This window comes from Gossypium hirsutum, chromosome D11 (genome assembly GCF_007990345.1).
Source record: "Gossypium hirsutum isolate 1008001.06 chromosome D11, Gossypium_hirsutum_v2.1, whole genome shotgun sequence".
NCBI lineage: Eukaryota > Viridiplantae > Streptophyta > Magnoliopsida > Malvales > Malvaceae > Gossypium > Gossypium hirsutum.
In genome coordinates, this window is record NC_053447.1 from 55,535,546 (window position 1) to 55,558,467 (window position 22,922).

A 22,922-nucleotide genomic window follows, 5' to 3' on the forward strand; every position below is an offset into this window, starting at 1 on the left:
ATGGATTTGAAAGTTTTCATACTCCTATCATAGGTTACAAGGTCAATGGAAACAACTATATTCCACAGCCCAATCAGTTAAAATGGTCATTTGTGGTCGAGGAAAAATATTTTTTGCTGAATAATATTTCTTGGCATGCTTCTGTGCCCCTTGTTTATTGAATAAAATGTTATTAGCCCTTCAAAGAAAAAAATTAAAGTAAATTTTTGTCAGTAATACCAGATAAGCAATCTGGACTTGCAGGTTGTGATCTAAAATGGTTTGCTCAATAACTTTCAACATATCATTCACTAGATGTATGTTTGTCAAAGCACAAGATCCTAGGACACAGATAAACCACCTTCACGCCTGGATAATTCTAACCATCCCTTCATCCCTCTCGGCAATTCCTCGTGTCTTTAATATGATATTATACATCTTGAATGTGCAGGAAAGTGGTTATATATATAAAAAGAAATAACGTCTTAGAGAGACATAGCAAACCAATTTTTATATTATTCAACTCATTCATGTGTTTTTCTTTATTCTAAGTTGAAATGTCTAACCATTTTATTGTGAAAGCTCTTCTTTATTGCTGATAAATAGAATGGAGATAGGCTAGTCGGAACCATAAAAAACTTCAATTCTATTTAAATATAAAAAAAAATTAATAGAAAGTATTAGTCAATGTTTAATTTAATAAATATAATTAATTAACCAATTTCAATTTAATAGGAATTTTGATTTTAATGGTAATAAAAAGAATATAAAATTTTATTTTAATAAAAAATTAAATAATTTAAATTTTATCATAAGCTAACTTTTTTTAAGTCATAAGAAACCAACTCATTCTATCAATTTAAATACAGAAATAATGAATAAACTAGTCCATATTTAATTTAATAAAAATAATCAATTAAAGAATTTTATCTTAATAAGGATATTAATGTTAATAATAATAATATATTTTATTTTAATTAAAATAGATTGAACGAGTAAATTTTTTTTAAAAAAATTAAGAATAAAAAATTCATATACTATCTCTAATACGTACATTTATGCATAATTTGAGGGGAGAGAAAAAAAAGCCAGAGAAATTGCAAAGGGTTTATATAATTTTGAAGGGTGTATAGATGATTATTGAATTTTGTTTGTAAACCGTAGTTGTAGTTGAGAAACTAATGAAATAATATTATGTTAGATCCCAATCAATTTTCAAAGGAGAAAAAAAAACAACAAAAATTAATACAATAATCAATCGTAGTGATTGTTAGTACAAATCTCTGGTGAAGAAAATCTCGAACACACGAACGGAACTCGAACAGAAAAAGAAGAAATAGGACAAGGCTCCAAAGTGTGTATCAAGTCACTATCTTTAAGGTTATATTCGCCCCCACCTATCTTCGGTGTGCAAATGAGTTCCAAGCAAATTAACCTCGAGGATACAATGAAGCCAATGACTATTTGCATTTTGCACTGACGAGAATAGTCCACTACACACTGAGCAATATTTAACAAGAAACTCAATTTCTACAAAGGAATTTTGCAGTTTTACTTTATAAAATAATCTAATAATATTAGAAAATGAAGGAAGAAAAGAAAGAATATTAAAATTTGTTGGTGTGATTTTCAAATGAAATATCATTCCTATTTATAGGAATTTTCATGTCTCTTTATAGAGGCATCTTTCAATAGGTGTCTTTCTGAACAATAACGTCTTTAAAATAAACATATAATTATTTATTTGATATTATAATTATTCAAATAATATTATTGAAATAGTTATAATTCTTTTTTAGAAAATCAAATAATATAACTTTTGATTAATTACACCCATTCATTTATAGTTATTGGAACACTATAAATATTTAAAAATGTTGCAGTGATTCATTCATTTCCCTAAACAAAGGTCTGAAATCTAAACTTAGAACTAAAAATAAATTGTAATTGCAAGACTCCATATCGTAAGATGAAAATAATATTACGAGAGGTTACAATAAGTATTGGAACACTTATAGTTATTGGAACACTATAAATATTTGAAAACGTTCTAGTGATTCATTCATTTCCCAAAACAAAGGTCCGAAATCTAAACTTCAAACTAAAAATAAATTGTAATTGCAAGACTCCATATCGTATGACGCAAATAATATTACGAGAGGTTACAATAAGTATTGGAACACTTATAGTTATTGGAACACTATAAATATTTAAAAACGTTCTAGTGATCCATTCATTTCCCAAAACAATGGTCCGAAATCCAAACTTCAAACTAAAAATAAATTGTAATTGCAAGACTCCATATCGTATGACGCAAATAATATTACGAGAGGTTACAATTAGTATTGGAACACTTATAGTTATTGGAACACTATAAATATTTGAAAATGTTCCAGTAATTCATTTATTTCCTTAAACGAAGGTCCGAAATCCAAACTTCAAATTAAAAATAAATTGTACTCCATGCCGTATGACTAAAATAATATTACTGACAGGTTACAAAGGTACATGAGAAACCTCTTTTTTTTTTTTTTTTCTTTCAACTAAACTCAACGTAAAATACAAGTTAAATATCATCCAAACAATTAGCTACTAAGGTTCGTGGGTTTAGAAGTATCCCCTAGTTGTTGTCCCACCAGAACCGGGACTGAAGTTGTTTAACGATATTTTGATCCAGCTGGAAGGCCTTGGCAAGAACATCAGGATTGATGGCCGGGTCAGAGCCAAACACTGCATTTGCAATGGTGATCACCCCTGGGTTTTGGCTACTAAGAGCAGCAAAGGCAACCGCATTCGTACTCCCTATGTTGAACTGGAAGTGAATCATACCTTCGGGGAAAACGAATACATCTCCGGGGTATAGGACTTTGGTGAAGAGACGGTTATCCGTGTTCGATGTGACAAAGCCGACGGAAAGTGTGCCCTCCACAACGACTAGAATTTCAGTGGCACGAGGGTGAGTGTGAGGAGGGTTTAGGCCACCGTAAGGTGCATAGTCAATTCGAACAAGAGATATGCCAAGAGTGTTAAGTCCAGGTATTTGTTTAACATTGGCTGGAGTGACCATTGATCCTACTTGGTTTGATGTATTTCCAGGAATGTTGAGGCCAGGCAGGAAGAAGTCTTCTGCGGTTGCAAGCTTGGGGTCCTTGCAGAACTTGCCATTAACGAAAACTGCATAAATGGAAACAAAAGAGTTTACTACTTGGACACTTGTCCAATACTTGTACTTGCTATATTTCTCCACTTTTAAGAGTCGAAACGAATATATTGCAAAGATGAAATTTCAAAGAATTAAAGAACACACCACCGTCTTTAGTATCATTAATTGCTACACAGAAATCCTGAAGAGGGCTGGGATCTGAAGCTGAGACAAATTTGGAAGCCAAAGCCAAGAGGACAAATGCTACAAGGAATTGAACACCTTTCATTGTTGTAAGCAACAGTCCTGAACCTGATCAAATTGAGCTTCTAAGATTTGTTGCTTTATGAGGGGTGAGAAATCTGGTTTCAAAGCATGTCCATTTATAGATAGTAGTCACTGAGCAGGTCCATCGTCATTTTATTTCTTTAACAATTCCGTTTTAAAAAGGAAAATAAAAAAAGAGGTTTGCCAAGTCTGAAGTGATTACTGGTTCTTAAAGAAATCTGAAGGAATCATTCTTCAACTACTCTACACCCTCATCCTCATCGAACTGGTCGTTTTTACATACCCAATATCGTCTTAACTACGCTACTGACTTTGAATGTATATATATATACACAATTGATAAGCCTCTAGCAGTATTTCAAAGTTGCAGTGCTCCTATATATCCATAGAATGGTGAAAACTATATGCAGATTACATTTAATGCAACCGGGCTTTTATGAAGATGTCCATGCACGTGTATATTCAGAGAGATATAAAACCACAAGTATTGAATCATTCCGAGGCGCTTTTCTTGCAAATACTTCTTACTTAATCAAGCTATTTTATTTGAATTAATTAATAGATGTTGAAGCTGGTTAATAGGCCGGCCTGGAAAAACAGTTTCTCTAATTTTTTTTAAAAAATAAAATAGAATTGAGATCACTAATTGCAAAAGGAGATGATAATGAGGGAAAAAGATCATGTCAAAGGTTTCAATAGTTAATCTCCCTCAACCCACAATGGCAGTCTCTTTCACACTTTAACCAAGCCCAGCTGCTGGCACTTTATGTTTAAACACTGCCAAATGGCAAAATGTTTCCAACTAGGATTATTGTTAACATTATTTTCATTGTATCTTGCATGAACAGGGTTGCCTGCCCGCAGCCTTAGCAACCTTGGGTATCTCCTAAGGTCAACGTTCGAATGGATCAAGTTGTATTAAGTACTACAAAAGACATAATTTAATTACAGGTTTGACTACTTCCATGACAAAGATACTGATGTAAGCATTGGAAGTGGGAAGAGACAAGGGTAGTAGTTGAAGAACAATTCATCAGAAATGGAAAAACATAGACTAGCTCAAAGAATGTAATGTATAAATAGTCATGTTCTGCAGCAGAGTTCCTCATCCTCTCCAAAGCAATCAAAATTCCATTTATCACAATGAAAACTGCCCATTTCATCCTAGTATTTTGTCTCTTGGCTCTGGCTTCCCCATTTGCCTATGCATCTGATCCCAGTCCTCTCCAAGATTTCTGCGTAGCCATCAATGACCCCAAGGATGCTGGTAAGTTTTGTTTTTCTCTTCTTCTTAAACTTGACCTTCAAATAAAACATTCTACAATCTCTTCATGGCATGGTACATGAAAATAACATTCTTCTTCTCATCTCCAGTGTTTGTTAATGGGAAGTTCTGCAAGGACCCAAAGCTTGCTAAAGCACAAGACTTTTACTATTCAGGGCTCAACATCCCCAGAAACACATCAAATCCAGTGGGATCGACTGTTACTCCAGTTAATGTTGCTCAAATACCAGGGCTTAACACTCTTGGCATCTCATTGGTTCGAATTGATTACGCACCAAATGGTGGCCTAAACCCCCCTCATACTCACCCTCGTGCCACCGAAATCCTAGTCGTTGTGGAGGGCACACTCTACGTTGGCTTCGTGACATCCAACACCGATAATCGTCTCATTACCAAGGTCTTATACCCTGGAGATGTATTTGTTTTCCCAATTGGTCTCATTCACTTTCAATTCAATGTGGGGAAAACCAATGCCGTTGCCTTCGCTGCTTTGAGTAGCCAGAATCCTGGGGTTATTACCGTAGCCAATGCAGTGTTTGGATCAAATCCACCCATCAATCCCGATGTTCTCGTCAAGGCTTTCCAATTGGACAAGAATGTGGTGAAAAATCTTCAGTCAAAATTCTGGTGGGCTAACAATTAGGGCGCCCAAATATAATTCAATATGAATCTTTGCAATAATCTTTGACTTGTTTCCTTTTCTACACTAATATATATATATTTTGGAAAGAATAAATATAAAAAAGTATTTGCTTATGTTGCTGTAAGCTTCTTTGTTAAGTAATGAAATTTATTGTTTTAGTTATTGCTATTTTTACTTATTTTTTTTGGTTTGATTTAATAATTTGTTTTCATTTTTCATTTTTTTATGGTAGTACCGTAGATTCAATGCATTTTAAATATAAAAAATTAAAAATTTAATGTTATCTAAATTGGACTGGACCAACTGGTCGGAGTGGGAACCGGTTGGGTATTAGGCCGACAAGACGTAAAAAATTAGTTGACTTAAACTTGGTATGGACTGCTTGAACTGAGCTAAAAAATCGTTGGAACCGATTTCTAGTTGGTCTAACCAATTGATTTCCAGAACAACCAATTCGACTGGTTCAAAGCAAATAAATTATTGAAAAATAAAAACAAATTATAAAAAATGATTTTTTAGCCCGGTTAAACCAGTCCATACTAGCTCGCAGGTCAACTAGTTTTTTACCTCTCATCGGATCGATACCCTAGCTAGTTCTTGACCCAATCGATCCGGTCCAGTTTAAATAACATTAAATTTTAGAATTTCTTATGTTTTTAAAATAGTTTTTAAAACATCTTTTTTATCTTTTATTTTTAAATAGTTTTATTTTTTAAAATTTTTTTAAAACTTATATATACTTTTTATTTTTTATTTTTTTATGTTTTAAAATAGTTTCCATAATGATTTGACTTGTTCTTTTCTTGTGTTTTAAGCTATATTTATTATGTACACGTATGCCACTTAAGAGGCAAAATTGTTGAGCACTTTAGCTAGCTGATTCAACTATAGGAACATAAGCAAGTATGAGCATTAATTGGTGCAAGCAGTTTCTATTTGGAATGCAAGGTTAGGTCAATCCTGCATGAAGTTCGACTATAGCAACATAAGCAAGTAATGTTTTCTTTTCCTTTAAATATACAAATTTTTCGTTGAAAGATAATTTTCTTAATCATCACATACTACTCCACAAATCAAACAATGTAGTTCGACACACCTTAAAAAAGTAACATTAGATTGCATAAACCAGATTATAATAGATTACACAAGAAACACTCCATCACTACTAGAAACTAGAAAACATGACACCCCTAAAGCATGTTGCTTTTTCCCAAAGAGTGAGCTATCTCATTAGCCACTCATAACACCATAGAGAAAGCCACTTCTTCAATCTTATTCAATGACTAGTTTTATCTTACTTTTTCAGTTTAAGTTAATGGCACATTTAACGCTCACAATTTTAGCATCTTTAAAATCTTGAATTCCTATTAGCCCCACAATCATAATGCAACACACCCCCACAACCTGAAGTCCCTAGTTTCCCGAAAGTGGAATCGTCAACATTAAACTTCTAAGCTCCTTTTACATGAGGATCCCACCGAACATTGAAATTGCTTTAACCACACAACAACATTGGACACATAAGATTGAGTCATCCTAGCAAGTCCACTCATTAATGAAAACCCCTTCCTTAACTGCCTTTAGCCAATGGTAAGCCATCGTTCTAGCTAGAAATGTAAAAATCAGAGAATATGAAAAAAAATTATTTTTTTAAAAAAAAATTTATGTACTTTTAAAGGGTAAGAACCGAATTGGCAAAAAAAATTGTAAATGTTGAGGGCTAAAAAAGTTGTTTTACCTTTGACAATGTTAACTTTAACGGCAAAAATTAAACAAAGGGACTAAAATTTTTTAAATAAAAAAGCACAAAAATTTAAAATATAGGGACTAAATTTTAAATTTTGAAAGAGTACAAGAACCTTTGACATATTTAAATTTAAATATTAGAAAGGGAATGACAAACGGATATAAAATGCTAATGTAATTAGATAAAATTGTAAAGGATGTCCAAACATGCCTAGTCACTTTGATTTAATCCAGAATTGGAATATATCATATACCTAATCACTTGATTTTGACTGGGTAAAGTCTGTATATTCGATTTTGTACAACATTGGATAAGCCTACACCAAATTTACCACATTCTTAATATATCAAACTCTTTGCTATTGCATCATATTGTATTTGTTAGTTCATGGCGTTGCTGACTAGCAATAAACTTATATTAAACAAAGCGGTGTGATCACTCAAACTAATATGATTCAAAGTCTGTGAGGTAACTGAAGCCTTGAAGTTTACTTTTTTGTACTAGGAAAAATTCAAGTCATTAATTAGGCTTAAAAATATTTTATTACAAAGTTGGCAACGAATTGGATCAGTGATTAATTCAAAGCTCATTTTTGGGTAATTGAAGTGATCAACAAACTTGGAAAGTTTCGCTCTTGCATGCATGCTTCATTGAACTTGCAAGAAATTGACAATGTTGTGGATGTGATAAACACAGATGTCAGTACAAATGAACATGCCAGAATAGACTATGTCAACTAAGATTGTATAACATGTTGATTACAGACACAATCAGAAGCCTTTAATCAAGCTTAAGTTTTTGTCTCCATAGCATTTCCTTGATCATGCTAACTAAAAGATTGACCGAGTTCAGTTTTACATACAAAACTGCCGGCTGCTTGCAGCAACTCCAAATCTAAATTAAATTATTCCCACTATCTGAATAAAAAATTACATATATATAGATTTCTTTGCATAAGGCCAGATGGAATTATTTTTGAGTTCACATTTGATGCAATATATATATTTGAAAGAAGTATTTTACAAGAAAACTTTCTTGTGACTAGCAAATTATAAGATAATTGTATTTTCAGCACCTACTTTTCCCCATCAACTTTAGTCTGAGAAGGAAAAGTCAAAGCCTGGATAAGAAAATGTTTAGAACTGCGAGTGAATTAAGACCAATTCCACGACATATATTGCAATGATGTACGAGGAGAACAGAACTAGAAAGTGTAGTGGTTGAAGAATGATTCACCTCCTAATAAGAAATGACTAATTGTGAAGGCAAACGCCTAGTCTTCACGTACTTGATGAAAGGCAAATCAGGACGAGTTCTTTTGTTTCAATGCCTATATATAGACCTGTTTGCCATGCAGGATTTCCCACCCCTCTCCCAAGTAGTAGCATACATTTCGTACTTACACATCAATTATGATGAAACGACTTCAACTTTTCGTTGCAGCTTTTGCCATCTTGGCCTCCAGTTCCTTATTAGCCTCAGCTTCTGATCCCAGCCCCCTGCAAGATTTCTGTGTAGCCATCAATGACACCAAGAATGGTGGTACGCTATTGTTATATTATGTTTTGTTTCTCAGTACTCTTTTGTTGACTAGTATCTTTAAGTCCATAATTATGCAAGACGGTAGAGCCTTTTATCCGAAGTAACAATTTCTTCATAAGAATTCATATATTTGCATGGATTCACGATATTGACTAACCTTAGTTTATTTCATGCAGTGTTTGTAAATGGAAAGTTCTGCAAGGACCCAAAGCTTGCCAATGCAGAAGACTTCTTCTACTCAGGGCTTAATATCCCTAGAAACACCTCAAATCCGGTTGGATCAACTGTGACTCCTGTCAATGTGGCACAAATACCGGGACTTAACACTCTCGGCATATCTCTAGTTCGAATTGACTATGCTCCATATGGTGGCCTAAACCCTCCTCACACGCACCCTCGTGCAACGGAGATCCTTGTGGTTTTGGAAGGCACACTTTATGTCGGTTTCGTTACATCCAACACAGATAACCGCCTAATCACCAAAGTCCTAAACCCTGGTGATGTGTTTGTTTTCCCTGTCGGTCTCATCCACTTCCAATTCAATATCGGGAATACCAAAGCAGTTGCATTTGCTGGTCTCAGCAGCCAAAATCCAGGAGTTATCACGATTGCAAATGCAGTATTTGGCTCTAACCCTCCCATTAATCCTGATGTTCTCACTAAGGCCTTCCAGTTGGACAAGAATATTGTTACCTATCTCCAATCCAAATTTTGGTGGGACAACAATTAGTTCATTTAAATATATGGGAATAAAATTTCTTCAATCATAAGTTGTGATTGTTTTGTTCTAAATAATGTGAGTTTTTATTAATAATGTGCCTGAGCTGATGCTTATGGCATGGTTTCTAGTTTGCTAGTGTACTTGCAATGTTAAGAGCTAGTGACTTATGTTTCCATGTTAAGTTTTTTCTGTCTTACATTTTGTATCAAGATTTACTTTCGATAGTTGCTATTTTTTTCGATAAGGATTATTTTAAATTGGTGTTACAACCTCCCACTTAACATATCACGTGGTGTTTTCGGTGTCAATACTTTCTTGTAAGCTATCATATTAGGTCATTTTGTAAGTTATATTTCTAAAAAAATTATGTATACTTTATTGCTAGAATTATGACTCATCATAGGATATTTATAATTAATTTAATCATTTTTCTACTAATTTTTTTATTTATTAAAAAATTATACATTTTATAATTAACCAATTTTTACTCATTATTATTTATAATTATTAATTTTTATTGGTTAATAAATCGTGGGTGAATCTTATATATCATATACATCAATTAAATTATACTAACAAATGGTTGGAAAAAGCAGCCCTGGACTTTCTTCCTAAGAATTTGGATTGAGTTTAAATCCTAGGGCCATTATTGTTTGGAAAGTTTACCTGAATACTAGCCCCAACCCAAGCAAAATTAGGCTCAAACCTTAAAATCAATTAAATTAGTATATTTGTATGTCAAAAGTTTTAGAGTAAATTATATTGTTAGTCACTCTAAATTGGGCTTGTCTCTAATTTGGTCACCCCAATTTTATTTTTTTAATTTGGTCACCCAAAAAAAAATTATCAAATTGGTCACTCCACTAATAAATGGTAACAGAAGACTAATGGTGCATTTATACTAAAAATTTTGGAGTCAACAAAATATTAACTACCCCTATTTAGAGTGATTAATAGGTAGTTTACTCAAATTTCGGCGTGACTAAGGTGGAAATTCACCACTAATAAAGGATGTCCAAACATGCTTAGTCACTTTGATTTAATCCAGAATTGGAATATATCATGTCGAAACTATTTTTTTGAAAATGGGGTCAACTTTAATTTTGAAAACGAAAACGAATATGGGAGTTGCCACCGATCTTTTTTAATGAGGTGTGATCGGGTCACCTTGAAAAATAGTTATTTTATAAACGATTTGATTTATTAAAACAACAATTTTGGTGCACGAAATTCAGAAAGATGGGTTAGGAAGTTGGTTACGTACGAGGAAGGATGAGCACACTCATAACGCCCAAAAATTGGTACCTAGTTGATTAATTAGTGTCTTAATGTCGAAAAATTTGCAAAAATTTTAAAATATGATCCTTTTATTCAAAAAGACACTTGTATAAATCAAATTACATGCTAAGACCCCCTTATTTTGGAGAGATAAAATGTCACACCCAATAGGTTAGGATATGATGTTTCTCATCCTAAAAAATGAGCTTGTCCTTTGATTTTTAAAACTCATATAGTGAAGTTTAAAAAGAATATTCAATTGTTTAAGTCAAAGAAAAATCGAAGCCCAGTAAGTTAGGGCACAATTTCTCAAAATTCCAAACATAGAATATTGCCTTTAAAAAAAATCCTCGTCTCGAGAATGAAATTTTCCAACAACCCAACTTACTCGAATAGCCGAATTCAGTTAGGACACAACGTATCGAATCCCCGAGAATGAAATTTTTATTTATATGTTTTTATTAAAAAAGGATACTCGATTACCTGAATACTAGCCCCACCCCAAGCAAAATTAGACTCAAACCTTAAAATCAATTAAATTATTATATTTGTATGTCTCGTTATTGTATGTCAAAAAATTTAGAGTAAATTATATCGTTAGTGACTCTAAATTGGGCTTGTCTCTAATTTGGTCACCCCAATTTTATTTTTTTAATTTGGTCACCCAAAATTTTTTTATCAAATTTGTCACTCCACTAATAAATGGTAACAGAAGAATAATGGTGCATTTATACTAAAAATTTTGGAGTCAACAAAATAGGAACTACCCCTATTTAGAGTGATTAATAGGTAGTTTACTCAAATTTTGGCATGACTAACGTGGAAAGTCACCATTAAAATTTTGTTACCATTTAACGGTGGTGTTGAGGCAAATATTTGATATCGTAGCAATTTGCCAATGGAAATGCCCACTTCCATCACCACTGCATCAAAGAAAGCAACTTGTCATATTTGAAAGTTGTTAGTTTATTGAAACAAATTTGCAGGTTATGTTATATTATGGGATTATTCAAGTCCATTAATGAATATCAATTCACTTGGAGAAACATATCTTAAGGACCGGATTGGATCGAGTGTACCAAATTCCTTGAATTAAGGATGTTAGATTGAGACAAAACTTGAAAACTTATCTTCCAACAACCCAACTTACTTTGGTCATTATTATAATATTCTATTTAGCTATTTTAGTTGTTGTCTAGAAGGATTGTTGAAAAAATAACAAGAATTGTTAGAATTTTCTTTATGCTTCATTCCTCCTTAAATTAAGAACATATATACATGGTAAAATACAAAGATAGAAACCAAAATATTATCTCCTAAACTTTAGCATCTAATCTCCTAATTAAACCAAAATATTATCTCCTAAACTTTAGCATCTAATCTCCTAATTAAAAGAAAATAGATATACACAAAAACTACCATACATATTTACAGAATTAATTCCAATACCCCCCTCAAGTTGGAGCATGAAGATCACGGATGCCCAACTTGCAAAGGAGAGAACGAAAAGATGTCTGACCAAGAGCCTTGGTAAATATATCCGCAAGTTGTGACGTTGTTGGAACATAGGCAGGTTTCACATTGCCTTGGAGAATTTCATCCTGAAAAAAATGACAATCCACCTCGATATGTTTGGTACGCTCATGGAAGACCGGATTGTAAGATATATGAAGAGCAGCTTGACTATCACAAGCAAGCGTTATTGAGTGCGGATGAGAGACTCCAAGACTACCTAATAATCCTTTTAACCACTTGAGCTCACATGTGGTCACAGCCATGGATTGATATTCGGCTTCTGCGGAGGATCGAGACACCGTGTGTTGTTTCTTTGTCTTCCAAGATACCGGAGAAGTACCCAAGAAAATCAACCATCCTGTGAGTGACCATCTTGTCAACGGACAACCGGCCCAATCCGCATCGCACCAACCGTACAACCACAGATCACTTTTGCTACTCAAAAACACTCCTTGACCCGAAGCTCCTTTCAAGAAACGAACAACTCGAAGCGCTGCATTCCAATGATCAATGCGTGGTTGTAGCATGAATTGAGATAAAATATGAACATTGTATGCAAGCTCCGGTCTTGTGAAGCATAAATAAATAAGTCGTCCAACCAAACGACGATACGGTTCTGGATCATTTAAAAAAGAACCTGTAGGAAAAGCTAACTTATGATTATGCTCAATAGGAATACTTGAGGGTTTGGCTCCTAAAAGTCCAGCTTCCGAGATGATGTCAAGAATGTATTTGCGTTGATTCAAAACAATCCCCTCTGGAGAACGCGCAACTTCCACCCCAAGAAAATATTTTAAGGGTCCTAAATCCTTCATATGAAAACAATCACTGTGATAAGATTTAAAAGACTCAATAGCTTCATGATTATTACATGAGATAATCAAATCATCAACATAAATGAGAACATTGACTTGAGATGTATCTCTTTGCAAGGTAAAAAGAGAGTAATCCGAATGCGATTGTTTGAATCCATAATCTTTTAAGGCTGTCGAAAGCTTGGCAAATCAGCATATTGGCGCTTGCTTGAGCCCATAAAGAGATTTCTGAAGCTTACACACTTTTCCCGATTGTGTTACTCGAAATCCTGGTGGTATCGTCATATAAACTTCCTCTTGAAGATCCCCATGTAGAAAAGCATTATGGACATCCATTTGATGTAATCCCCATTGCTTGGCTGCTGTAATAGCAAGAAAAACCTGAACAGTAACCATCTTCGCAACCGGTGCAAATGTGTCGGTGTAGTCAATTCCAGCCACTTGATGATTACCAAGAATCACAAGACGAGCTTTGAATCATTCAACGGATCCATCAGAGTGATGTTTTATTTTATACACCTATTTGCATCCGAATGCCTTTTTCCCTTTCGGAAGATCCCCAATCTCCCAAGTTCTTTGCTTTTCTAAAGTCTCGATTTCACTAGACATGGCATCACGCCATTCTTTGCTTCTAGCAGCTTCAGAATAAGATTTCGGCTCTCGTTCTGCGGTAATGGTTGCAAGAAAATTCTGATGTTGCACAGAAAATTTATCACAGTTCACATAATGCGCTACAGGATAGGGCTTACCTTGAGAATACCGTGGAGGGGAGAATTTCGGGGATGGACTTTTCCACTAAATGGTGTGTATGACAAAGTCCCACAACCGAACCGAGGACTGCTTTAAACGCCATCCACGTCCCAACTCTTCTTCACCACTTCGAGTATCAGTTTCGCTACTTTCATTTTCAGCCTGCTGCTCATCTACATCAGTAGCTTGACTATCATTTGAAACCGCTACCTCATTCCATTCCTCGTCAAGTCCTTCACTTTGAGGGAGTGCAATTGTGTCGATCATGGACTGATTTGTAAAAGCTGTAGCAAAAGGAAATTGATCTTCAAATAAAACAACATCTCCAGAGACAAAGAATTCCAGTTTTTCTAAGTCATATAAATGCCAACCTTTCTTCCAATAAGGATAACCCATGAGCACACATTTTCTACTTTGGCTGGCAAACTTATCCCTAGTCTTACAGTGAGCTTAACACAAAGATCCAAAAATTCTTAGGTGACCAAAATCTGGTTGTCGACCATATAGAGCCTCATATGGCGTCTTTCCATTTAAACCCGAACAGGGAGTTCGATTAATTAGGTAACCTGCAGTCAAAATGCACTCACCCCAGAACCTGATAGGAAGCAATCCTTGAAATCTAAGAGCACGCGCAACATTTAAGATGTGCCTATGCTTTCTTTCGACTCTCCCATTTTGTTGTGGAGTGCCGGTACATGAAGATTGGAAAATAATACCATGTTCCACAAAATAATTCTTCATGCAAGTAAATTCTTTCCCGTTGTCACTACGTACCATCTTTACTTGTTTATCAAATTGTCGTTTGATCATAATGAAAAATTTTTAAACATTGAAGGAACTTCAGATTTATTGTTGATCAAGAAAATCCACACACTCCTTGAAAAATCATCAACTATTGTCAGAAAATATGATGCTCCACAAGTAGACAAAGTGTTATAAGGACCCCATAAATCACAATGTATTAATTCAAAAATATCAACTGCACGATGTTCACTTAAAGAAAAAACTTCTCTAGTTTGTTTTGCTCGAAGGCACACATCACAACATTTATTCAAAAACTCATCCCTACTATCTCTATCTACCTTCGAAACAAGTTTCGTCATCTGCATAGATGGATGACCTAACCGCTTGTGCCACATTTCTAACAAGTTACTGGCAGTCACCCTCATTGCCTTGATCCTTGGAATTTCTCAAAAGTAGTAGAGTCCATCCCTTTGTTCACCCGCTCCAATCAGCATCCTCGAGGTATGGTCCTGTATAACACATAATTTTTCAATGAACTGGATAAAGCAAGAATCATTTTCCATAAGTTGTGACACAGAGATAAGATTGCATGTCAAATTCGGCACAAATAGAACAGTTCGCAACAAAAAATCTCCTCCAAGAGTAACAGATCCTTCCAAAGTAGCCACAGATTCACTCCCATCCGGTAACCCAACGGGACAATTAGGAATTTTATGAATATTATGTAAAAATTTTAGATTACCCGTCATATGATTTGATTCTCCTGTGTCAATAATCCAAGACAATTTCTTACCCGTCATCTTCTCAGTCGTAGTTGATCTCATACCCTTTAAGGTTTGGAGCAAAACTTGCCACTGTTCATTGCTAAGCCCAGGCAAAGTGTTTGCTTCAGTATCATCAGTGCTAGCATTTGAAGATGATACTACCCCTGTGTGGGTCTGGACAGCATTAGCTTGCTGCCCCCTCGTTCTCGACCGTTTGATTGACGTTGGCCTAAATTCTTGCCACGGCTTCCACCCTTCATAGTTCCTTGGGGTCGATCTCCCCACCATTCAGGATAACCAATAATAGCAAAACAATTATCAATATCATGTCTGGGTTGTTTGCAATGGGAACAAACCCCCCCTTTCTCCTTACTTTCTCCACGGCCTCGACTTTGCACTGCCATAGCCATCACATCGGAGCGATCTTCCATCTCACGAGATATTGGTATTCACTCGTTCTTCTTGAATAACCATCGAATAAGCCTTGCTCAAGGATGGCAACGGATCATTAGCCAAGATGTTGGATCTAACAGTGCTATATGTCCTATCCAATCCCATCAGGAAGTGGTGAACTTTTTCCTCTTCTCGTTGCTTTTCCAACTAGGCTGATAGCTGACAAGTACAATTCCCGCATTTACAAGTCGGCAATTGATCAAAAATCTCCAATTCATCCCATATCAGTTTTAATTTTCCAAAATAATTGACAATAGTCAATCATTTTTGCTTGCATTCTACAAGATAAGATCTGAGTTGTTGGATTCTTGGACCATTGGCCATTGAAAATCTCTCTCGAATATCATCCCACAAATCCTTAGCCGCCTCGACATGAGATATGGTGGATCGAAGAGTTGGTTCAATAGTATTCCGAATCCACGAAACTAGCAACGAGTTAATGGTCCACCAATCTTCAATGTCGTCTGATGTATCATCTGGTTTTTTAATCGATCCGTCAATAAATCTGAACTTCTTCCTAGCATGCAACGCCGTTCGGAAAGAACGAGCCCATTCTTCATAATTTTCCCCTTTCAATTGTACTTGAGTGATTGCAAGTCCAGGATTATCAAGCGAGGTTATATCGTACGGAGAAATAGTTTTTCGCACAACCGCCCCTTCGCCTAATTTGTGACCGGAATCACCTTTCCCACCAGCCATTAGCAAAACTTTACACGTTCAAAACCTGCTCATGATACCATGAAAAAATAACAAGAATTGTGGGAATTTTCTCTGTGTTTCATTCCTCCTAAAATCAAGAACATATATACACGGTAAAATACAAAGATAGAAACCAAAATATTATCTCCTAAACTTTAGCATCTAATCTCCTAATTAAACCAAAATATTATCTCCTAAACTTTAGCATCTAATCTCCTAATTAAAAGAAAATAGATATACACAAAAACTACCATACATATTTACAGAATTAATTCCAATAATTGTGGTCAATCTTTGGCATGCTAGCAAGTCTCGAAAAGTCCTATATATTTGAGAGACTTGTATAGGTTTATGAACTAAGTATTTGAGAGATGTAACACTCCGATACTCGACTCGATCACCGGGTTTGAGTTGTAAGGTGCCACATTTATTGTCAGAGCAACTACGATCAAATTACAAATTGTTAAACATTCAAATATAACTAAAAAATGTGTATAACATGATACATCATCATTTTTGAATCTTATACAGGTTTATGAAAGCTCTTTTGCTAACCCAAGGTCGAAAAAGAACCTAATTGTAAGGATTCCAAAATTTTGGGTTGACATCACAATGCCAGGGGTTCCTTGTCGCAACACAAATCTCTGTTTGGTGCTTGTCGTGACTTTAAAGCAACAATGTCGCCATAAGAACCTTGATTTGTTTCTTATCATGACATCAAAAGTTCATCGTCGCAACATGACAATCTATTTCTTCCAAAATCAACTTGTTTACCAGTTAAAAGGGATCTAAAATCACATATATACATTTTCATACAACCAATTCATATATTTCCCACACCAACTAGAATTCATTTCAACACAAGTTCAAATCATTAACAAAAGATCATATCATATGTAACTTAACATTTGAGACTTTTAGCCTAAGGTTCCTAGGTACATGCCCAAAAGACCGAAATGAGTCACTTTATACAAACTTTGTTGGGTTGGAAACGATAATTTGGATGCTGGCTTCAAATCTCGAGGCTTCAAAAATCACCTAAACTTGCGCACAGAGAAAACAAACTGTACACTGAGTAATAGGGCTCAGTGGTACATTTTGTAACACCCCTTACCCGTGTTTCTCGCCGGAACAGAGTATGAGGTATTACTAGAACACAAACACTTGTTATCGTTCCAACTGAGTTTTTTTTACTAAAATTTTGACATAATCCCTTTTATAAATATGTAACCTCACCTGCAAATTTTCAAATCGTAACCCAGCCAATTCCAATGTTTCAACCAACATTTATATTCTCAAATATATTTAAATCATACTTAACATTTTAACTATCATCATTAGCAATTGTATAAAATAATTTATCAAATAACATATACTAACATTTAGGCTAAATACTTTGTAACATATAACATTAAAATCAAGTCTTCTATACATGCCATAATTTAGAAATATTGATTACAAAATACAAAAAGTTGTGGATAGTGTAGGTGAGTTCCTGACTATTTCTGAATTCTCAGCTGAACTGGTAACACTATAAAACAAGAGAAAAGAAAGAGGAGTAAGCATATAGCTTAGCAAGTAATTATGTAATTAATAAACAAGTTTCTAGCACGTTTCCATAGATAATATAATCTTAATCACACATAAATTCACTATTTATTCAAGTTCTAGCAAGCTGTTTATTCGCATCATAGTCACTAAATTATTTTTATCTAGAGCTACGGAACTCTAAAGTAAGATCAGTAAATTTTCCCTAAAGTTAGACTCATATATCTTCTTACCATAAAATTTGAAGAATTTTTTATTTACCCAATTATTACAGTTTATTCTTTAAAGTTTCCCCTGTTTCATTGCTCGACAGCTCTGACCCCTCTTCACTAAAAATTAATTATCTCTTTTTAAAAAATTCAAATGATGTTCTCATTTGTTTCTATTGAAAATAGACTCATTTATAAATTTAATCATGTAAATTAAAAACCATAATTATTTTTTGTACAATTTTTAGTGATTTTCCAAAGTTCGAATAGAGGATTTTGAAATCATTCTGACCCTGTCTCACTAAAATTCAAATATGTCAAAATATTTAACTGTTTTGCTTATTCTGTTTCCTTTATGTGAAAATAGACTCATTCAGATTTAATTTCATATCTTGTCAAACCCCTAATTCAATGTCCATCATTTTTGGTGATTTTTTCAATGTTAAACAACTGTTGTTGTTCAAAACTATTTTTTTTCTAAATTTACTCTTTAATAGTTTTAGTACTTCATATCATTTTACTCAAGGGTCGATTAAATATCAAACCCAATATTCATCACGTAATCTTATCCATTTCACGTGTACTTTCACTTGTCCAGTTTCCCCGATGAACACTTCAAAATATTAACCGTTACTCGGTGGAATCAACACTTAGCAACCACCTTATATTCAGTGATACGGGGAATCAGCACATAACAACCCCTTTCACAATCAAGGATATGGTGGAATCAGCACTTAGCTACCCCTTGGGGAATTTGCACTTAGCAACCCCTCTTTTATCAGAGTTTCGAGGAATTTGCACTTAGCAACCCTTTTTGATCAGTGATTCGAGGAATCTGCACTTAACAACCCCTTTTTAATCAGTGATTCTGGGAATCTACACTTAGAAACCCTTACATTCAATGAATCCCAGTCTAATCCGAGTGTTCAATCGGGAATCTTATTTTACAACATTTTACCAACTTTTTCAAATTTAACCACATTTTTGTAATCTACATCAAATATTTATTCTATATTCAATCATATCTCAACAATATATTAAATAAAATTAAAACAATGCATTATTCACATACAAACTTACCTCGGTGCAAAATATAGTAATTTTGCAATTTAGTCTACGATCTTTTCCTTTCCCCGGTTGAGATTGATTCCACGTTCTTCTTGATTATGGAGCTTGAAAGCTTGAAAACCCTAAATATGGCTTTCCCCCTTGTAGAATTTGCATCGCTTGAAGATGGACAAAAATTGGCTTTTAATTTTGTTTTTAATTCATTTTAATAACTAAATGACTAAAATACCTTTCACTTAAAAATATCCTATTTTACTTATCTCATGTCCATTTTTGTCCACAATTTAACCAATGGTCTAATTGCCATTTAAAGACCTCTAATTTAAAATTTCATAACAATTGGACACCTCTAACATGTAGAACTCAACTTTTGTATTTTTTTACAATTTAGTCCTTTTTGACTAAATTGAGTGCCCAAACGTCAAAATTTTCGAACGACATTTTCACGAAATCTTTCCGTGAAATTGTAGGCCATAAAAATATAATGATAATAAATTTTTTCCTCTTCGAATTTGTGGTCCCAAAATCACTATTTCGACTAGGCCCTAAATCGGGCTGTTACACATTTAGGATCCAATATATAATTACAAGCATTAACATTAGAATCCAATAGAAAACATGCTTATATGCACATATTAATAAAAAAATTTCATGATCTAAGATGACAAGCAAATTATAACCATCAACTTACATATGTACACATACTTATATTAATTCCAACACAACCTTACCAATATTTCAGCATTTATAACTAGTTTCAACATATTTAGCCATTAACACTCAATCAATTCATACCAATTTCATACTTTTTAATCGGTTCTGGAATCTGATGACTTATTCGTATTCCTTTCGGCCTCCAGGGCTCATTTTCAGTTAGAATCACAATATAACTATATATCTTATTTATTTCAATTCACATAGCTAAAAGTTTAGCTCGATAGTATTAAATATTGCCTTATCCAAATCATTTACTAACTTCTTATAAGTAGCCCCTATTAACTCGACTCAATGTAACACCCCAAACCCGGCCTAGACGTTATGGCTGAATCAGGGAGTGTAACAAAGAAGGGTTTTGAAAACAGTGCAAATTCATTGAAGCTTTGTAACCCATTACGACTTTTGTTGAAATCATTATTTAATTAATTTATTTGTGAAATTATAATTTACAGTGAAATTTAATAAAACAGATACATTTTGGAAATCTAGTTTTTATTTTTAGAAAAACTTTTATTTGTGTAAAACCGCCGTTTTCATAAAACACTTTGTCGAAGCATGCAAATTATGAAACAAACCAAACCAAAATCAACAGTTAATAAAAACCATACAGTCCAAAGAGTCCCAGAAATTATAAACTCTCAAATGAATCCAGAATTTTAAATAAACCATAAATTACTAAGTTTAAACAGTTTACAGTCGATTGGTCACCGTTGAGTCTCCAGCGCACCGATCTGCCTAAGTCTAAGGATTACCTAAACAGAACAGACAAATAGATGTGAGTTTTTGTAAACTCAGTGTGTAACCCAACAGAAATAGACAAGCATTACATACAGGTATCACATACACAACCAGATTAAGATTTCAGACTTGGACTTTACGTCCTTTACAGATACAGATACAGATACAGATACAGATATAAATACAAATATGCAGAATCCTACCTTCATCCTCTACACACCAACTCTGACCATCCCATCACACCATGTGGGGTTAAAAACACCAACCCATCTCTACACACCACATTGTGTCATTATGACGTTTATCAGGTAGTACGCAGCCAAGCTGCTAGAATATAGGCGAAGGTCACCAACAGAACACCTCCTCCACATAATCGAAAACCCACCACAATCACAGATACAGAAGTAATAGATACAATAATATCATGCATAACATGCTCATATACAGAGATCATATGTATATACTTATCAGAATAAACAGACATGCATATCGTGTCCTACTTAGAATAGAATATTAAATTATCAGATCACATAAACTTTAGGGTTAAATTAGCCTTTAGGGTTTAATTAGCCCTTACCGACCCTACGGTAGACTCACAGTCGATAGGAATGACTCGCGTAAACCCAGGGAAAATTTCAGAGATATGGACCTACATGATTGTGTGGCTTGCCCGTGTGGGCCCACACGCCCAACTTGGCCTAGCCCATGTGACCTACACCACCACGCGTCCGTGTCTTGTGCATGGCCATGCCTTCGTCGACCACACGGTCGTGTCTCATACACGGCCAACCACACGCCAAGCACAAACCCATGTGGTGTCGACAGAATGGTTTTTCGGCTTTTTCCAAAGTACGATTTTCTGCGATTCGGGTACACACTTGGTTGATTTAAGATGCTACAGTAATCCCAAGGCCTCCAAAACCTAAGAAACAACATACCAAACACCGATTTTCTGGCTACATTTACGAATTCGTCAACAACAATCTGACAAAAACTCAACTTACCGACGATGAAAAACACAGCTAACACCATTCAAACAAATGGAGCGAAACTCACAGTTCAACGCCTTCTCCTACACCAAAAGATATAGCAAAGTTTCAACCTTCATAAAGCAACGCTAAAGTAATACAAATGAAATCCCACTTACTAATTATACGAAAAACCAAGGATTTGAAATGCCCAAAAGCAAGGATTAACGGTAGAAACAAAGAAAGGAGGAAAGAGTTTAATTTTTCGTCAGAGAGTAAATAAAACAAAAAGAACAATAATAGGGATTTTGTTTTGGAAGAAGATGAACGTCAAAACAGAGGGAAATTTGGGAAATAAAAATAAAAATAAAATTAAATTGAAACCAATTTGATATCCCCCCCAAGTTCCCACTAACACCTCAATCTCAACCACTTCAGAATTTTAATTCCACAGAAACTCTATCACAAAACCGAGCAAAAATAATACCCATGCTCATGCAGGGATTCGAACACAAGACTTCCAACACACCAACTCCCTTACCACTCGAACCAGCGGGCTCATTCTAATATGAATTAACAAACAATTTTAAATAAGTCCACTCAACAAGGATAAGGCTTAGATCTAAAATAACCAAAATTTACTCAATGTGAGACTTGAACCCAATACCTCACACACACACCTAGAACACTTAACCACTGAAGCATATACTCATTTGTGTTAAATTTTTACAAAAATAGAAAAAAAATTATTCAGGGCGTTACACTCAAACTCGGATGAATACTCATATCGTCAACCAACACACCAAACTAGCACCGAAGTGCATCATTGGATAAACTGATTACGGTAAACTGGCATGTATGTGAATAATAGTGCACAAAGCACATTCTGGAGCACAAAGCGCATATCTAGCACACGAAATGCTTCCTAGAGCATAAGCGCGTAATCCCATATTCAATCCAATCCTATGGCATGCCAACTATATCCAACTCAGCCCAACTAATTAATAGGGTATTCAATTCTGTTTACAATTTAGTACAATCACTAAACATATTCATTGTCACAACTCTATTTATTAACATAACATAGGTAATTCATATCATTTAGCATATGTCTTCACTCAAATCCCATAATACAGATCATAGTTCAAGCCATTCATGTTATTTTTTTAATTTATTCATTTTAGTCCTCTATTTTAGACACTCAAATTCAAGCTCAATTCAATAGTTTAATTTATCACTAAATACTCATCTTAAAACTCTCATATTGTAACACCCTAAAATTTCTAATTTCGTTATTGTGAAAATATGA

At 34.4% G+C, this 22,922-nt stretch overlaps 2 protein-coding genes and 1 pseudogene across 2 annotated transcripts; 2 read left to right on the forward strand and 1 right to left on the reverse strand.

Annotated features, from left to right (window-relative positions):
- Nucleotides 1-2,544: 2,544 nt before the first annotated feature.
- LOC107963429 (germin-like protein subfamily 1 member 7) lies at nucleotides 2,545-3,477 on the reverse strand. Its single transcript, XM_016899951.2, has 2 exons — nucleotides 3,287-3,477; nucleotides 2,545-3,153 (listed from the first exon to the last, which is right to left on the reverse strand). The coding sequence occupies exons 1-2, from the start codon at nucleotides 3,408-3,410 to the stop codon at nucleotides 2,600-2,602; spliced, it is 678 nt and encodes a 225-aa protein (XP_016755440.2). The 5' UTR covers nucleotides 3,411-3,477; the 3' UTR covers nucleotides 2,545-2,599.
- Nucleotides 3,478-4,468: 991 nt separating this feature from the next.
- LOC107961915 (germin-like protein subfamily 1 member 14) lies at nucleotides 4,469-5,470 on the forward strand. The gene is made up of 2 exons (XM_041104166.1): nucleotides 4,469-4,676; nucleotides 4,784-5,470. Exons 1-2 carry the CDS (start codon nucleotides 4,553-4,555, stop codon nucleotides 5,335-5,337), a joined length of 678 nt encoding a protein of 225 aa, XP_040960100.1. The 5' UTR covers nucleotides 4,469-4,552; the 3' UTR covers nucleotides 5,338-5,470.
- Nucleotides 5,471-8,435: 2,965 nt separating this feature from the next.
- LOC121223124 (germin-like protein subfamily 1 member 14) lies at nucleotides 8,436-9,528 on the forward strand (annotated as a pseudogene).
- The last annotated feature ends 13,394 nt before the right edge of the window (nucleotides 9,529-22,922 follow it).

What these genes read in the sequence shown, in the direction of transcription:
- LOC107963429 (XM_016899951.2), bottom strand. Translation starts at nt 3,410, where the DNA reads ATGAAAGGTGTTCAATTCCTTGTAGCATTTGTCCTCTTGGCTTTGGCT. An exon ending in TAATGATACTAAAGACGGTG is followed by an intron (nt 3,154 to 3,286) that starts GTGTGTTCTTTA and finishes CCATTTATGCAG; the next exon opens with TTTTCGTTAATGGCAAGTTC.
- LOC107961915 (XM_041104166.1), top strand. Translation starts at nt 4,553, where the DNA reads ATGAAAACTGCCCATTTCATCCTAGTATTTTGTCTCTTGGCTCTGGCT. An exon ending in CAATGACCCCAAGGATGCTG is followed by an intron (nt 4,677 to 4,783) that starts GTAAGTTTTGTT and finishes TCTCATCTCCAG; the next exon opens with TGTTTGTTAATGGGAAGTTC.